We start from the raw sequence: 14,958 nt of genomic DNA, 5'->3' as shown, positions 1-14,958 counted from the left end.
TCTCCTTGACAACTACACTAACATTGCAGGTACCAACTGAACACTCTATGTTGTATTTCACAGCTCCAGGTTATGCCAGGAGCTGTGACCTTGTGGGAGAGGTGCCACCTGGAAGTCTAAGTGGCATTTCAGAATGAAAACGAGCCCCCCACGCCGTCTGGCAGCTCACACAACTCACACACTGAGTTCTGTGACACAAAGGTGCAAAGCAGCGGAGGAGGACAGCAGTTATCCCGCAGGACTCCACCAGCTGCTGTCCTCTCCTCTCCCTCGCTGCCAGCCTTCACAACAGATGGAAAGAGGGATTATTTTAGGCAGAGAAGCAAGTGAGGGAACACATTCAAGACTGAAGACCACGCTACAAGTCCAAAGCAAACTCCAGGAAGCTGAGAAAAGTCATACCTAGCATTAACAGCTCTTCCCCTGTCGGACACCCGTGCTAGATGTGCTACTTTGCAATTAAAACAGGGCAACAGAACCTCTTAATTAAACATTTTATTTAAACCAATACAAGCACCATGCTTAGCAAAAAAAGATTTGGTTTAAAGTAAACATGCAATGTGAACTAGCAGAGACTAAACAGCATATGGAAGTTGTACTGGTTACTGATATTTTCATGGAATTGCCAAATTCTCCAAACTGGCCATGAACCTCTCGCACCTTTTGCCACCCACAGCGCTGGTGCCAGCCCTGACGTGTCAAAGGACACAAGTGACAGAATCTGGATCGCGTAACAAAAGCAGGGGTTTTCTCTGCGCCCCTTCTCCCGCCCCATCACCCCCCCATTTCACAGTCACTAGATGTATGTAATCAAAAAAATACATTGCATGACATTTCCTTTGTGAGTGCACTAGAGGGAGGAACTGAACTCCCCTGCTTTTGCGTGTTTGATTCGGAGCCCTGTTCCCAGTTGAACATTGTTTCTGGACTAGCTATTTTACAGTTAAAGATACAAAAAAAAAGTCATTCTGGTACAAACGCATAAGATGCTCCTTTGGAGAAGTGAAAAGGTGTCAACACCCGCATTATTGCCTCCTTTGATAGATCAAAACAGCATTCATGATACTAGAAACACACTTAAACCATCAAATACCAGCATTTTTTTTTTTGTTAAAAATATTCAAACAATACAAGTCCATTTCATGGGCTGACATGCAAAGTCATGCTTTAATTCAGCTTACCATCAATTAATAGGATTACAAGAACTGTATCCCAGCCATCTATTCAATATTTAAAGCAAACCAGATTAATTGTGGCAGAAGTCTCCCTTTGAGAGACCTTTAACTCCAGGCCAATGATTTTATGACCAACTTACTAACTCCTGAAAAATAGGAGCTTACAATGGAAAACGCTGACTCTCAGACCTTTAGCTACAAAGGCTCCCATAGGTGGCATTAGTTAATTTATGTTGTCCTTTAGTTTGAACCCTCTTTAGAGATCTGAAAATTCAAGATGAATGTATGATTACAGATGGGCAACTCACTAGTAAAGCACAGTCAGAACATACTGGCCTTCTGAACACAGACACATCCGCCTCCCACCGATCATAAGGGGGAAGCAGTACGGAAAATACAGTTCTAAAGATAAGGGGGGAAAAGTATGGTATGAAAACAAGTATTAACTGTGCAGGAAAGATTTTGACATAATTAATGTCTTTGTTTAACCAAGTATTAGCACTACCTGTATCTCAAGAACCTAGGACAGTAAGCAGCAGACAGCTGTGTCAAAACACTGCGTTAAAAAGGAAACCACAAACAAGCCTAGAACAGCAAACATCCTCCATGCACTCATTCTCCAAGTACCTGCACCTGCTTCCTCACTTCCACAGCTCAGAGAGGGGAAGGAGGTACAGCTTCCAAGCAAGGCTGTCTGAAGAATAATACTGGTGGGCTGAGCAGCATCAACATCCCCTTTCACAAAAAAGTGGGCTTTAGTACTCTCATCAGGATTTGTCTGCTTCCTCCAAGACTTGAGGGGCAGCACCCAAGGCAGAAAGTCCTTAAGAGGAGGCAACAAGAGCATCTGAAGTGAACCGAAAAGAACTCAGACTGAAGATACAGTCCTAAATAGCATTATTGTCTTGGCAGAAGGTGGAGCGATCCAGAGATGAAGAATCAAATTCAACCATTTGACTGCAGCAGCTCCTCCCGAGAGAGACAGGCCCCTTTTACAGTTATTTCTATCAAGACCTGTGCGAGCAGCAGTTGGATGCTGGCAGCCCACCAGTGTACAAAGTACAATGACAAAGATTATTAATCCAGTTTTCCCCACTGCAAATCAAGATGAACGTTACAAGTGGCAGCTTCCGTCTCACCCGCACTGTACTTTGACATGCCTTACCTTTAGCACTATGCCAACAAAACAACATTCTTGCTGTTTCAAGACTATTCCTTAAGCCAAAGTCTTATTTATACAATGTTTGTCACAAAAGACATTGGTTTTATTGATCTGCAGTACAGAATCATCAAGCAACAGTTTCATAATCAACATTTTTTTTTTGTCCAGGGAAATGAAATGGTTTTTCCAGTTCACTACGTTAACACAGAAATTTAATTTTAATTACAAGCATTTCTTTCCTGCACTGAAAGATCAATTTAATTGGATCGTTCTAACGTATTTTGAAAAGCTCCACTCAAGTCAGATTTGTATAGAAATAAATGAGCAGTAACATCAAACTAAGAAGAGATTTACCAACACTGAGGACCTCTGCAAATGAATTCCTTGTGATCTTAAGAGGAATTAGTGTTTTAACACTAACACAACATATGTTTACACATGAAAAATAAACCTTCTTTCAGCAAAGGTTTCACAGCATGAAATACTGGCCTCCAAATTTAACACTGCATCCCTCCTCCCCAAACAGATTTGTTAGGGCAGCTGTATTTTAAGGTACGTTATCAACAGGAAGCTGCTCTTACGCAGATACTCGTTCAGTAGCACAACAAACACTCATGAGCAAGAGAGTGAGATACTGTCACATGAGTACTCCTTTTGCCACTGCATAGGCTGAACGCATCCCATATCAGACAACTACTCTATTCAATATAAAACAGACCTGTAAAAAGACCGGTCATTTATAAAAGTTAAATACTATTTTCACATTAGAATATTTGCTGTTTCAAAGAGATGAACCGTTAAGTAAATGAAAATCAAATTATCACTTATGCAAAAGCTTTATCTGGAATGTAAATTTGACCAACAAGCAGTTAAGAAAGTTAGAGACTGTAATTAAAGTACTCAAAAGCTACGTGTGGCCAACTTTTATAACAAAAGATATATAAATCATTCATTATTATGAAAAGCTTTAACCTCCTGACTCCTACAAATGGAGCAGATGACTGGAATTTCAAAGAAAATGAGGTTAGCTTTTTTTTTTTTTAAAACAGATGTCAACTGCAACACCAGGCACTAGGAAAAAACGTTACTTGGACTCTTTAACAAAGATTTTACCAAATTTGTAGTAAGTGGCAGTGTAAAATTCTCAAGTCATTTTAAAGCTAACAAATTAAAGGCACACAGTATTACCAGGTGTTCATATAACAGGAAATGAGCAAAGAGGTAAACTTCTTAACAGTGTAGTAAGTTCTATATGCGGACATCTGGTACGAGAGTAACCAGAGTTGTAATTCAGCCCTTAGTTATCACCTAGTTCCTGTAGGACTACGTTAGCATGAGAACCGGACAGTCAAAGCTTCGCCCTGAAATTTCATAAGATTTACTCAGTCAACTGAGGAATTACTGGAATGACAAAAATTAGTTCCAAGAATTTGAGAAAGTTCACATGGACTCGATGGAAAGTTAAAGGGATGGATTTGCTGTACAAGGATTTTTGTCTTTTTAATACTAAATGCTTCCAGGGAGTAGTTTTCAAAATTGAGAAGACATTAACTCAAGAAGTCTGAGAGGTAAATGACGGTACACAATTTCTGCATATAAATGGCTAGTATATGTCATAAGGATGCATTTGTAGCTCAGAAAAAGTTAGCGTCAGCTTCCAAATTATGTCTGTAGATAGTTATAAATCCAAAACTGAACTATTTTAGTTATAGAAATATTAGTCACAAGAGTGCAAAAGGAGTCCCTGCAGAGGAGTATTCCCTTTTAACAAGTACAAATAAGGAAACACCTGCAAAGATTTGTTACTTCAAGGAGACAGACCTGCTATTCTTTGCACAAACTTTGCACAAGAGATATACTGCAGGAGACAAGATGTAAATACAGTGCATTTTTTAGATGTAAGTATTCATGTCTGGTTCCAGTATTATCAGGATGGTACATAAATACTTAGTACAGAGGTTTTCTTAATGGAAGAAGCCCAGTTTCTCACGCAGCCATTCTTCAGTTAGGTCTTCTGTATTTCTTATTTCAAATACCTAAACAAAATTGCATTGCATGAATTCTTCAAGTGATAGTACTTGAAAGGGATAAGCATAAAATGCAAACGGTATCTTTTTATGCAAGGTGAGCCATAATAAACCAGTAACCAACCTAGAGTTTTCATCTGCTTTCTTGAAAGGATCACTTAATATTCTCTAGTGACATCAGTGGAAAATACACAGTAAGACTAAGTGGCAAGGAATATTACTAACTTGCATAAGAACTCCGTAATTCCTATTTCTAGACTTCATTCTTCTCCTTTAAGAATATGTGAGAACAGCACTTGAACTACATTTTAAAGTCACTCTGAAATGGCACTATCTCATGTGCAACAAGATTGTCTATTTGAAAAATACAAATAAATTTAACCCCTGGGCTGAATTAAGCCCAAAGGTGAGGAATTTTGCTCATTCCTTCTTTGAACTGAAATAAATCCATACTATCCAGTAAGGTAAGTTCTTCCCTGTAAGAAAAAGCCCAAGATACCTCAGAATAGAAAACTTGCAAAAAAAAAACAAACCAACCCCCAAAACCACCAACCCAAAGCTTTGTGGAAGTCTTAAACCTTTAACAGCTTTGATACAGAAAACAAGACCAAAGACACCAATATACTCTTTAAATTCCCTGTGAGCAAGTAACTGGGGGGTTTTTTTGCCTCTCCCTTGAAGGGAGCCCGTTAATTCCGTATTGTGAACTGAAGCCTTTGAGATGCCCACAAATGGATCATCTTTTCAGAAAAGTCAGGTAAGTAATTTTAACAAATCCTCAGGCCTTCAAAAGCCTTCTTCTAGGCAATGAAGACAAGAAAAATATTTTAACTGGAGATTCTGTTACTATTCTGACAATACTGAAAATAAAGCCACGTTAGCACTAAATCAGTTTTCTGCCCTTCCAATGGTACAGAAAACATAGATGCAAAAAGCATGCTCAGGCCAACAGAATGGATGGGATTTTGTAAGACTCACAAAACAAGCTTCTCACTGAACCTGCTGTTTGGAATGAACTTCCTATTTAGCCCTGTCCTCAGCCATTTTACCATTTTAATCTTCTTCAGAAACAATTCAAGATTTCTATCTTTTCTTCCTCATTTCTCATCTCTGCTGGAGTGAGCTCTAGACACTGTTTCTTGTATTCAGATAGTGATCCACTACTATCAACTAATACTGATTTTTTTTTATGTCTTTTTCAGTAAAAGATAGGGGGAAACCCCAAAATTCAGTTAGAAGAACAGAACAGCTTGACAGAAGCCAAGCTAACATGCAAGGGACGGAAAAAATAAGAGGATTCGGTTGAGTCACATGCAGAAATCGCACCAGGAGGAAGTCACAGCATGAGCCAAAATGAAACATGGCTCAGTGAGTGGCAAGAATAAAGCACATTTGAAGAGCAATTAAGCAATCCAAACTGGAGACAGGCTGTCTTCTCCAGCTTTAGAAGGAAGATGATCATGGACCTCTATATGCACTCATCGGCTTTCATTCAAAAGCCTTTCAGACTGAATTTCTCCCACTTGAGAGGCAAGAGTAACTCCAATTTATCCAGTCCCCAGGTTTTCACCTTCTCCTCATGAACTCTTCCTTCTCACTCACTGAAAACTGCCTTCCTCCCCAAGGAATTCTTTTCTATCAAAGATGCCGGAGTTCTCAGGCCTCTAAGATGCAGTTTCAACAGACTTAAAAAAAAGATTTCTTGGGGCTGTACTGATTGCTTCCACCATCTTCTGCTTCCCTCCTATTTATTCCTGTCTAATGTAAAACTTGATGTCTAATTTAAAACAGAGAGGTCCTTTCTTACAAGGTCCAGCTAGAAAAAGCAGAAGTTAACAGTTCTCTTATTGCCCCAATATAAATTTTTAATGCGATGTCAAAGTACTCAGTCAGGATAAGGAAGACCAAAAGAGAACAGTGCTGTTGGGGAATAGTGAAGTCATTTCACATTGTATGAAAAACCTGAAGTAAGCACTGACTCTATTTAACTTTGCTGGTTGAAACTAAAACTTTAAGAAATCTAGGTGCCAATTAAGCAGAGATTTCAAGGATTTCCAAAATTACCATTAGGTGGCAATTTTTAAAAAAAAAAATTCATACATCTAGGCCTAGTGAATGCAGTGATTTCTTCTGGTCTCAGAACTGGAGGAGGCAAACACAAGAAGATTTAGAATTGTTCAACACTTTGGCACATGCTACTTTTTCTGAAGGGGATGTTCTGTGAGCATACAAATCCATGCAGCAAAAGCAGTCAGCACCACACCGTACTAAGACTTCAGTCTATTCTTCCCATCAATAAATTCATTCTGGAAAGTAAAGACATCATTCCTACTGATGGGCATCTCTAGTTTTAGAGAATACTGTTCTCCCTGCACCCTAAAACTCCAGAAATCCCCACACGTACTTCTCTCTCCAGACTTCCTAAACCAGAATCTACTCACTGTAATTACAGAGCCTCGTAACACCCTTCTTGCGATACGTTCAAGCCAGACACAAAAGAGCTTTTGCAACCTGCATTAAAGGGGGAGACAGTTATTTTAACTAGTCAATTATACCTTAGTGAGTTCAGCTGTCTGTACAAGCTTATTCTTGCTTCCAGCATACATCATCTGCTGTTCAGGCTTACATCCTGTAGTTGTGTGGAAAAGAAAGAGGTTGTTTAGTTATTTTGACTGCAACACTTAAAAAAATCAGATTTTTTTTTTTTTTCTTTTTTAAAGAATCCAAACGGAAAGCTGAAGTCTCCATTCAGAAGCGACCTATTTCTTTACATTATCATCCTTGCTCTTACTTTCATATCTAGTAATTGAAAAACATTTCCAGAAGCAATAGTTGTGCAGGTTGAATTGGTGGTCTCAACAAGTGTTTCTGCTTAGAGCTAACATCAAGCATTGCAGCAGTCAAACTTGAATCACAACAGCCAACAAAGCAGTACCTCCCACCGCTACAGTGGTTTTCTGATTACGCTACATTCAATTCTTTGCCCTCTTGCTATTTCTGGAAGATTCCCACGACTTTGCTAGTTCCACTTATACAGATCTTTATAGCATATGCCTTTGAGCTGGAGTCAAACTGGGAACAAATCAAGACAATTTGAATGTTTTGTTTGTTCTGCTGATCTCTCCCCAAAATCCCCCAACTGAATTGGTAGCTTAAAATGACTCTCCCTCACCCTGAACAACTTCAGTTAAAGTTAACTGCTGTTTAAAGTCCCAACTAATGGTTCACTGTTTCTGATTCCAGAACCAGTCTAACTTCAGTTTGCAGAAAATTTTTTGAAACAGAAAACCTCATGAAAAAAAAAAAGGCTTTTCTTTAGAAGTTAAGCAACTTAAGTGCAGAAGTTTCTAGACGAGCGTACTTTTAAATCTTGCCACGCATAAAGATCACTAAGCTCTCTTTCTCCATGAAGTACTACAAGTCTGCCTGCTTTGCTATTTCAGGGTCTCCCAGGAAATTTCTCACTGCTCTTAGATCAGCAGTAAGAAAATTTTACGATCTTTTTGTAAGATCTTTAGATTCACAAAAGATCCTCCTTCAGAAGAGAAGTAACACCTATAATATCCACACAAATATTCTCAGGTACCTACAGAGGAATATGCACACGAGCTGCTAAACTCTTTTACCTACCTAGTTATTCTACTTCTGAATAATGAAGGGTAAAACAATACAATCAGTTTATCTTCTTCTAGAGGATAACAAGGATAATCCAGTAATACCAGCAAGCTACCCTACTACAATTCAGAACACAGATGGAAGCCACAAGAGCAGTTCAGCTCTATAAGTCCAAATCAAAATGCAGCTTATTTGGCTTCTATTAAAATTACACAGTTCCCTGCGCAGATGTTTATGTTTAGGGTTGCTGTGACACAAGCAGAGGAAGATATTGCTCTATATAAACTTGGCACAATCTAAGATTACAGTCTCCTTCTCCTTGAACATAGCCTGTTCACCCTGCACTTTCACCTGCTCAGATCTGGGTTATGGAGCCCTCTTTTTCTCCTTTTCACCCATAGTTGTGAGAGCCCTTTCACATCACAGCACTGTTTGGAGACATCATCTGTTGCTGCCCATCGCAGATAGGGCCCCTGGGAAAGTCTCCTCTCTAATCCCATCCCAACCCTTTTACAGAGCCCTGTTCCTTTCATGAATAGACATGGATTCCCAGGCCCTTCTGAGAAGGAGAGGAATTTCTTCCCACACTGTCACTAACATCCAAATAGCAAAATGGACAGAGCTGAACAGAAAACCTCAGGAACAGAGGTGGCATCTTCCATCCCTCTCCTTGCTCATTTCCTGAGCCTCGTCTGGTCATGTTTTGAGTACTTCCTAAGATTTGAGGAGAGGGTGACAGGAAACATAGGGTTAAACCTACATGAATAGATGCAGAGTGCTCCAGAGTCCTTTCCTTTACAGGAGGGTGTTGCTGCACACACCACCATAGTCAGCAGGCACATTTAGAAAGACACACCTTTTGGCGAACTATGCAGGAAACTAACATTGCTTTTCAGCCTTCAGAAATAGGAAAGAAAATCTCTTCTCCCATACTTCCTAAGTGCCCTAAATGTAAACCCCAGAGGCAGTGAAAACCATTAGCAAATAGGGAGATCTGGGCAGATGGAAGTCTCTACCCTTGTCATGAGCTGATGGTGAAGATGGAGCTAATACACTAGAGATTCCTTTCTGCCAAAGAAGGTCTCCAGATAACTTTATAGTGCCTTCCTTCCTCCAGCAGTGGCATAAGCAAACCTAGCCTTAAGTATCTGAACCTCTATTCAAGCATTAAGCACTCAATTTATCTTCCATAGCAAAGAACATTCCCATATTTACAGCACATAGTAGCTACCGTTCCCAACGTTCACTCACCAACTGGACTGGAGAAGATAAAGCACAATGGGTAAGAAACTCTTCCATCATCATGCTGATACTTGTAACTATACACAATAAATGTTTTTTCTGAGGTTAAAGAAACTAAGAAAGCAATGATTTTAGTAGGATATAAGCCTCAGTTAGCAGAGGCTGATGCAGGCACAGATAAGTCTTGCGTTCTAAAAGATACTTTAAATTTGATAAGTAGTCTCACTGTTCTCCTTTTTTCATTTCCATATTTGACTTTCAGAACCCCGCCTGTCTTTACCAACTTCTGCCACAGCCGGGTGTGAGGGCTGTCTCAGGGAGCTAAAAGTCACCCTTTTATCACAAATATTCCTCTCCCAGCTTTGTAAAAAGACTTCCCACACCCACCAACATGTTTCTGGCTTAATGAAAGCCAGATTCTTTCTTTGCAGACTAAGCACTACATTGTTTCAGGTGCTTTGCTGAATTTGAGCTCAGATTTGAAGTAGGACTCCTGCTTTATAGCCTCCTACTGCATTATGGTCATGAAAGGAAAATTCAGCACGGCACATGGAATAGTGCCAGCCAGCTTTGGAGGATAACGGAGGCAGAGATTTTCTTCCCTTATAACTTAAGTACCCCTCTGATTTCATCTAATTAAAGAATAATTTGTCTTTTTTTTTTTTCCACCCTTTTTTTAAATACAAAGATTCTTCCCTAGATCCCATGCCTACAGCACTCCCAGAACCAGTAACTGCAGCAAAATAGCAAGGGCCACATGCTGAGAAAGTACCAAAACAGACCCAAAGTTACACAGGCACTTTTCTATATTTAGAAGTAGCCACATACAAAACTGGTACATTTTACTCACTTCTTTACATTAACAGCCGCGTGGCTTCACTTTACTTCCACAAACATTATACAGTCTAAAAAGGAAATAAAATCTCAGGAAAAGCTTAAATGCATCAGTCATTGTTTCAACAAGTGGGACAACTGTTCAATGCATCACGAGAACTGATCCCTAGGTTGTCTCACAAATAAAATATCAGTAAAGTCACACTACAGGCAAGTATTGGCCTAAAAAGGTGAAGTCCAACTCTGAACATTTTGAACAGCTTCCAGGAGTGAGTAAGACCAAATGCCAGCAGCACATGAAGGATATCGAGGTTGTCTCTCGGGCAGCTCATCTTTTAGCTCATCAGGAGAAATACCCTGGTAACATTAAACACAAGCAGTATTTGAACAAATGATCTTGCACTTGAAGGTACACTATGAAGGCTAAAGCAGAATAATGGAACAGTGAAGCAGCTGTAAGTTAGATGTACAGCTACAGTTGAACTGATACCGATCTCTCACACAAATTACTAGAGCAGTTCAGGAAAACTTGTGCGCTAATAGATTCCTATGACTAAACACAGAATTAATGTTAGCATGAATAATCATCCCTATTTTAGCCATAATGAGTTTAGAAAACATTTTTGGCTCTAGTTGGATACGCTGGCAGCTACTACACTTTAACTCTAGTGCTAAACAGAAGTAAGCAAGCACACACCAAAAAGTATTTGTTAAAGTCAGCTACATAAATGGTGTTTTCAAACAATTCAGTCCTTCCTCCTCAAGCAAGCAAAAAAAGAGTCCCCATTCTATTCAGATATTACATTAACTTCTACATTCTAGGGAATAAGAGCTACGGTTAATGCTCAAATCCCTGGGAAGGATTTAATTTTGCCCTATGTACCATTAAGAAACACTACACGCTGGGCTGACCTTATTATGCCACCTATCAAATTTAGAGTCTGCAGAGGATTAGCAATCCTAGCTTCTAATTGATGGCAGATCAGCTCAGAGTCAAATATGCAGATCTACGTGGAAACACAGCAGAAATCTCTTCAAAAAGCCAGCATGTGCCAAAGATGCTTTTTACATAGTTGTATCATAACAGCTTTAGAATAACTTTTGTGCAATTAATTAGTCAATTGCTTCTGCATAGTTCCACTATTAATAGTGCTGTGCTTTACATGCAGAGTGACCATGCATTTAAATAAGCTCATGACCCAAATTAGATTAAGAGTTTGATAACAATTTGAAACTAAGGCAGTACCTTAGAGACAACAATACATTGCAGGCTGAAGATACTCTTATTTACAATTCATTTAACAAACCTCATGCTCCTCATCCAGTACCACCAACTGCTTATCCTTGTCGATTTTCACTATAAATCAAAATAAAACATAGATCAATGTTTTTTTCAACACATTTATACATTGTGTGCACAAAGCTTTTTAACATTCCCCCACACTCCTTGTGCTTCCATTCTGCCTCTTCAGTCTAACCCATGACTTCACAAAATCACTGAAGTGCAGAGTCGAAGCACTGTTCATTGCAATACGCTCTTCTCAAGTTTCAAAGACAGAAATGTCAAAATCCCCTACCCAAACGGTACAAAATTTACAAACTCCAAATGACTGTGCCTTGACAACGTTTTTACTATCATTTTACAACCAGTGGTAGACTGGTAGATGCAATTCTATATAAATACTCTATTAAGAGCGGATGAAGTCTTGCATCATAAGAACAGTGTTGCTTTACTGTCAAAATTCTAGGTAGAATTTGAAATACTGAATTTCATACAAGAAACAGCCTCCTGGCTGCCATTTATCTGTTACAGTAGCAACACTACATAGGAAAGAAAAGAGGAGATAGGATTTTCCGCAAGACCTTGTGATTTTTGTCAGGCATGTTTTTAACTTACTTATAATGGCAGCATTGTTGGTTTCTTTACGAAACCGGAATTTTCTCAGTTTCTCCACCAGGTCTTCTGCAACATCACAAACCACCAGAGATTCACTCTACAAAACGGAAATGGCAGAGGGGAGGCAAAGATAAATCTTTCTAGCAAACCAGAAAAAACCCTATATGTCACACATACGCACGCAGAAACCCTACAAAGATGGAACTGCATGCTGCTTGTCCAAAGTTTCAGAACATACACATAAACTAGAAAAAACATGGATGAAAACAGTTTTTAAAAACACGATAAAAGAATGCTTATCGGTTTTAATAACTCTCCTCAGAGCCACAGAGTTAACTAGAAATATTTTACTAGCTATTCCTGAAATAGGATTATTCTCATAGGCCTTAGAAGTAAACAAATCTTACAGTTCTTTTGCCAAGAAAAGTCCTGAAATAGGGAAGCCCCTCAGAGTGGCAGTAAAATGGCTATAGGAATTTCATCATTTAAAATAATAGAAGCTACTATTAGTATTTTAGAAGAATACAGATAGTAATCAAGGGCCACTGCTTATTTTTATTCACAAAAATATTAACTGAACTTTTGAGATTTACACAAACAGAGATTTTAATCAAAAAGCAGGCACGCTTTTCCCTCATGTGCTTTTATGTCACTAGCTCCCAAGTTTTTAGAAGAAATGTTCAGATAACATATTAGTCATCGCACTGAAGATGGGGAAGGAAATGATTATTTCACAAGCAACCATGCAGGTTATCTTCCATTACACATGCAATTTTTAAACTGTACCAAGCCAACCACTGCCATTTCCTGAGCAACATTTTATACACACAACCTCTATTGCCACAGCTAAGAGATGCATGCCAGCTAGACAAAGAAAAGTTCTTTAACATCTCCAGTTTATTCATATTATTGCATTGGTAAATTCCTAAGGCACAAAGGCTTTTGTGCCAAAACAACTGTATTTCAAGACTTCTTTGAAAAAATTCTGCAAGTAAAAAAAACAGTTGCAAGATTACCTATAACAAGCTCTACTAAAGAGCTGTTTATCTGAGACAAATCACTGCTTATTAAACACTGAGTTTTGTTTTCTCATGTTCAACATTGGCTTGGTTGTGAGATTTTCCTCAAAAAGCAGAGAGCTGTTATCTCTCCTTCCCCACTTTCAAAATCACCTTGGAAATACCCTATGTTTGTTGTTACTCCTAAAAAGAATTCTACCTTGACCAAATTCTGGCACAGAGTCTTGTGCTTCTGCTTCCTTTCAACAGCTGGAGAGGAAATCAGGCTCTGCTGTGATAGGACAGGTCAGGCACTGTGTGTGTGTGGCTCTCATTATTCTGCTTGTTTCATACGATCTATTATTTTGCTTGTTTCCCCTAAACTTTAAAGATTGTTCTTAGCTCCCTCTGATCCACAAATGTCATTAATACCTACTCTCACTATTTCAGGAGGTCTCTACTTAAAAAAAACCAAAACCCACAACAGAAATTCGGGCTGCATTTTAAAGGTGAAGTTATATATTCTGTATCAAACGCTCTATTCTGAAGGAAGAATTTCTCGCAGTGCTCTGGGCTCAGCAGCTTCCTCACATCTTCCAGCAGGCACTGCAGGGTAAGCAGTTCATAATACCTGTGCAGCCACACACAAATATAAATCCTTAAAAGAAGCTGAACGCTGTGCCTGCAAAACACATGGTGACATCGGATTCAGATCATCTACTGGGGCTAAGCTGCCTCACCAGTGCTTGGTTTAATAAAAGCTAAAGAAAATCAAGCCAAGAGACAGAGGGACTGCACAGACAGTGGGCACACCTGCCAAACAGCGCAGCGGGGGGTGCTGCTGCCAGTTAACCTCAGCCACCATTCATACCAGCATTATACTTCAAGATTTTCAGAAGCCGGCGTAGCAGTCTCTCGAACGGCTCACGATTTCCTTTTTAAACAGCCGTTTCTTCGCTCTCCCCCCGGCAGGCTGCCACCGCCCAGCACAAAAACAACCGAGGAGGTGCTTCTCCCGGCGGGGCGGCAGGTGAGCCGGGCACTACGCCGGGGCCGGGCCGGCGCAGCTCCTCAGGGCGGCACCTCCACCCCCATCCCCATCCCGAAGGGCACCGGTCGGCCCTGAGGAGAACGCTACCCGCCCCCGCCGCTCCGAAGGCACCTGCTCTCCCCTCACAACTTCCTCCCCGGCCCGCCGAGCCCGGCCGCCCCTCCTGCCTCAGCGGGGGATCCCCCACACGAGCCCGCGGAGGCGGTTGGGCTCCCCCCCCCGGTACCGTCCCATCCCCGTCCCCTCAGGCGGCGCGTGCTTCTCTCACCATCTTGCGCGCGCGCAACCAACCGCCCGACCGCCGCCGCCGCTCGCGCGCCAACAACGGAAACCACCGCCCGCCGCCGCTGCCTCCTCCTGACTGGGCTGCGCCCCCCACTGCGCCTGCGCGGCCGAGACCCCGCCTCCCGCCTCTCCCCTGGCCAATCAGCACCGCTGGCCCAGCCGGGGCGGGTAGCGCCCCCTCCCGCCTACGGGTAGCGGGAAGGTTCAAGGGGGTCTCCGGGAGTGACCCACGTGCCCCAGCGCCGCAGGGGAGGGAGGGGTTAAAGGTCGCGTGCCGCGGCGCCACGTGACGCCCAGGCCTCGCACCCCGCTGCGCCCCGCCCCGTTGCCATGGCGCCGAGGCACCGCCCCCCTCTCCCCGCGGAGTCATGGCAACGGGGAGGGGCCGCGCGCAAACGGCGGGCGCGTGTTACCTCAGGGCCGGTCTGTCAGTGGCGGGAGAAATGGGCTCAGAATGGAGGGATTCGGGTTCTCAGCGGTTCAGGTGCCTTCAGGGCGACAAGGGCTGACTGGTTAAACCCTCATCCATACGCCGGGCCGGGATATCAGCCCGCAGGCTGGATCAGGAGCAGGCCCAAGGGGGGTGACTGCCGTTAGACAAGGCCATTGAGGCCTACTAGTAACTTCACATCCTTTGCTAAAACACCAGAGAATACACACAGAAAAATTACT

General features: G+C 41.5%; 1 protein-coding gene across 1 annotated transcript; it reads right to left on the bottom strand.

Moving 5' to 3' along the window:
• Positions 1-484: 484 nt before the first annotated feature.
• GMFB (glia maturation factor beta) lies at positions 485-14,381 on the bottom strand. Its single transcript, XM_074148937.1, has 7 exons — positions 14,270-14,381; positions 11,953-12,049; positions 11,363-11,412; positions 10,363-10,412; positions 9,231-9,313; positions 6,920-6,993; positions 485-4,373 (listed from the first exon to the last, which is right to left on the bottom strand). Exons 1-7 carry the CDS (start codon positions 14,270-14,272, stop codon positions 4,302-4,304), a joined length of 429 nt encoding a protein of 142 aa, XP_074005038.1. The 5' UTR covers positions 14,273-14,381; the 3' UTR covers positions 485-4,301.
• Between the last annotated feature and the right edge of the window lie 577 nt (positions 14,382-14,958).

The sequence above is a fragment of the Numenius arquata genome, chromosome 6 (genome assembly GCF_964106895.1).
Source record: "Numenius arquata chromosome 6, bNumArq3.hap1.1, whole genome shotgun sequence".
Classification (NCBI taxonomy): domain Eukaryota; kingdom Metazoa; phylum Chordata; class Aves; order Charadriiformes; family Scolopacidae; genus Numenius; species Numenius arquata.
Note: the sequence above shows the minus strand (reverse complement) of the source record. Positions and strands in the feature narration are given on the sequence as shown.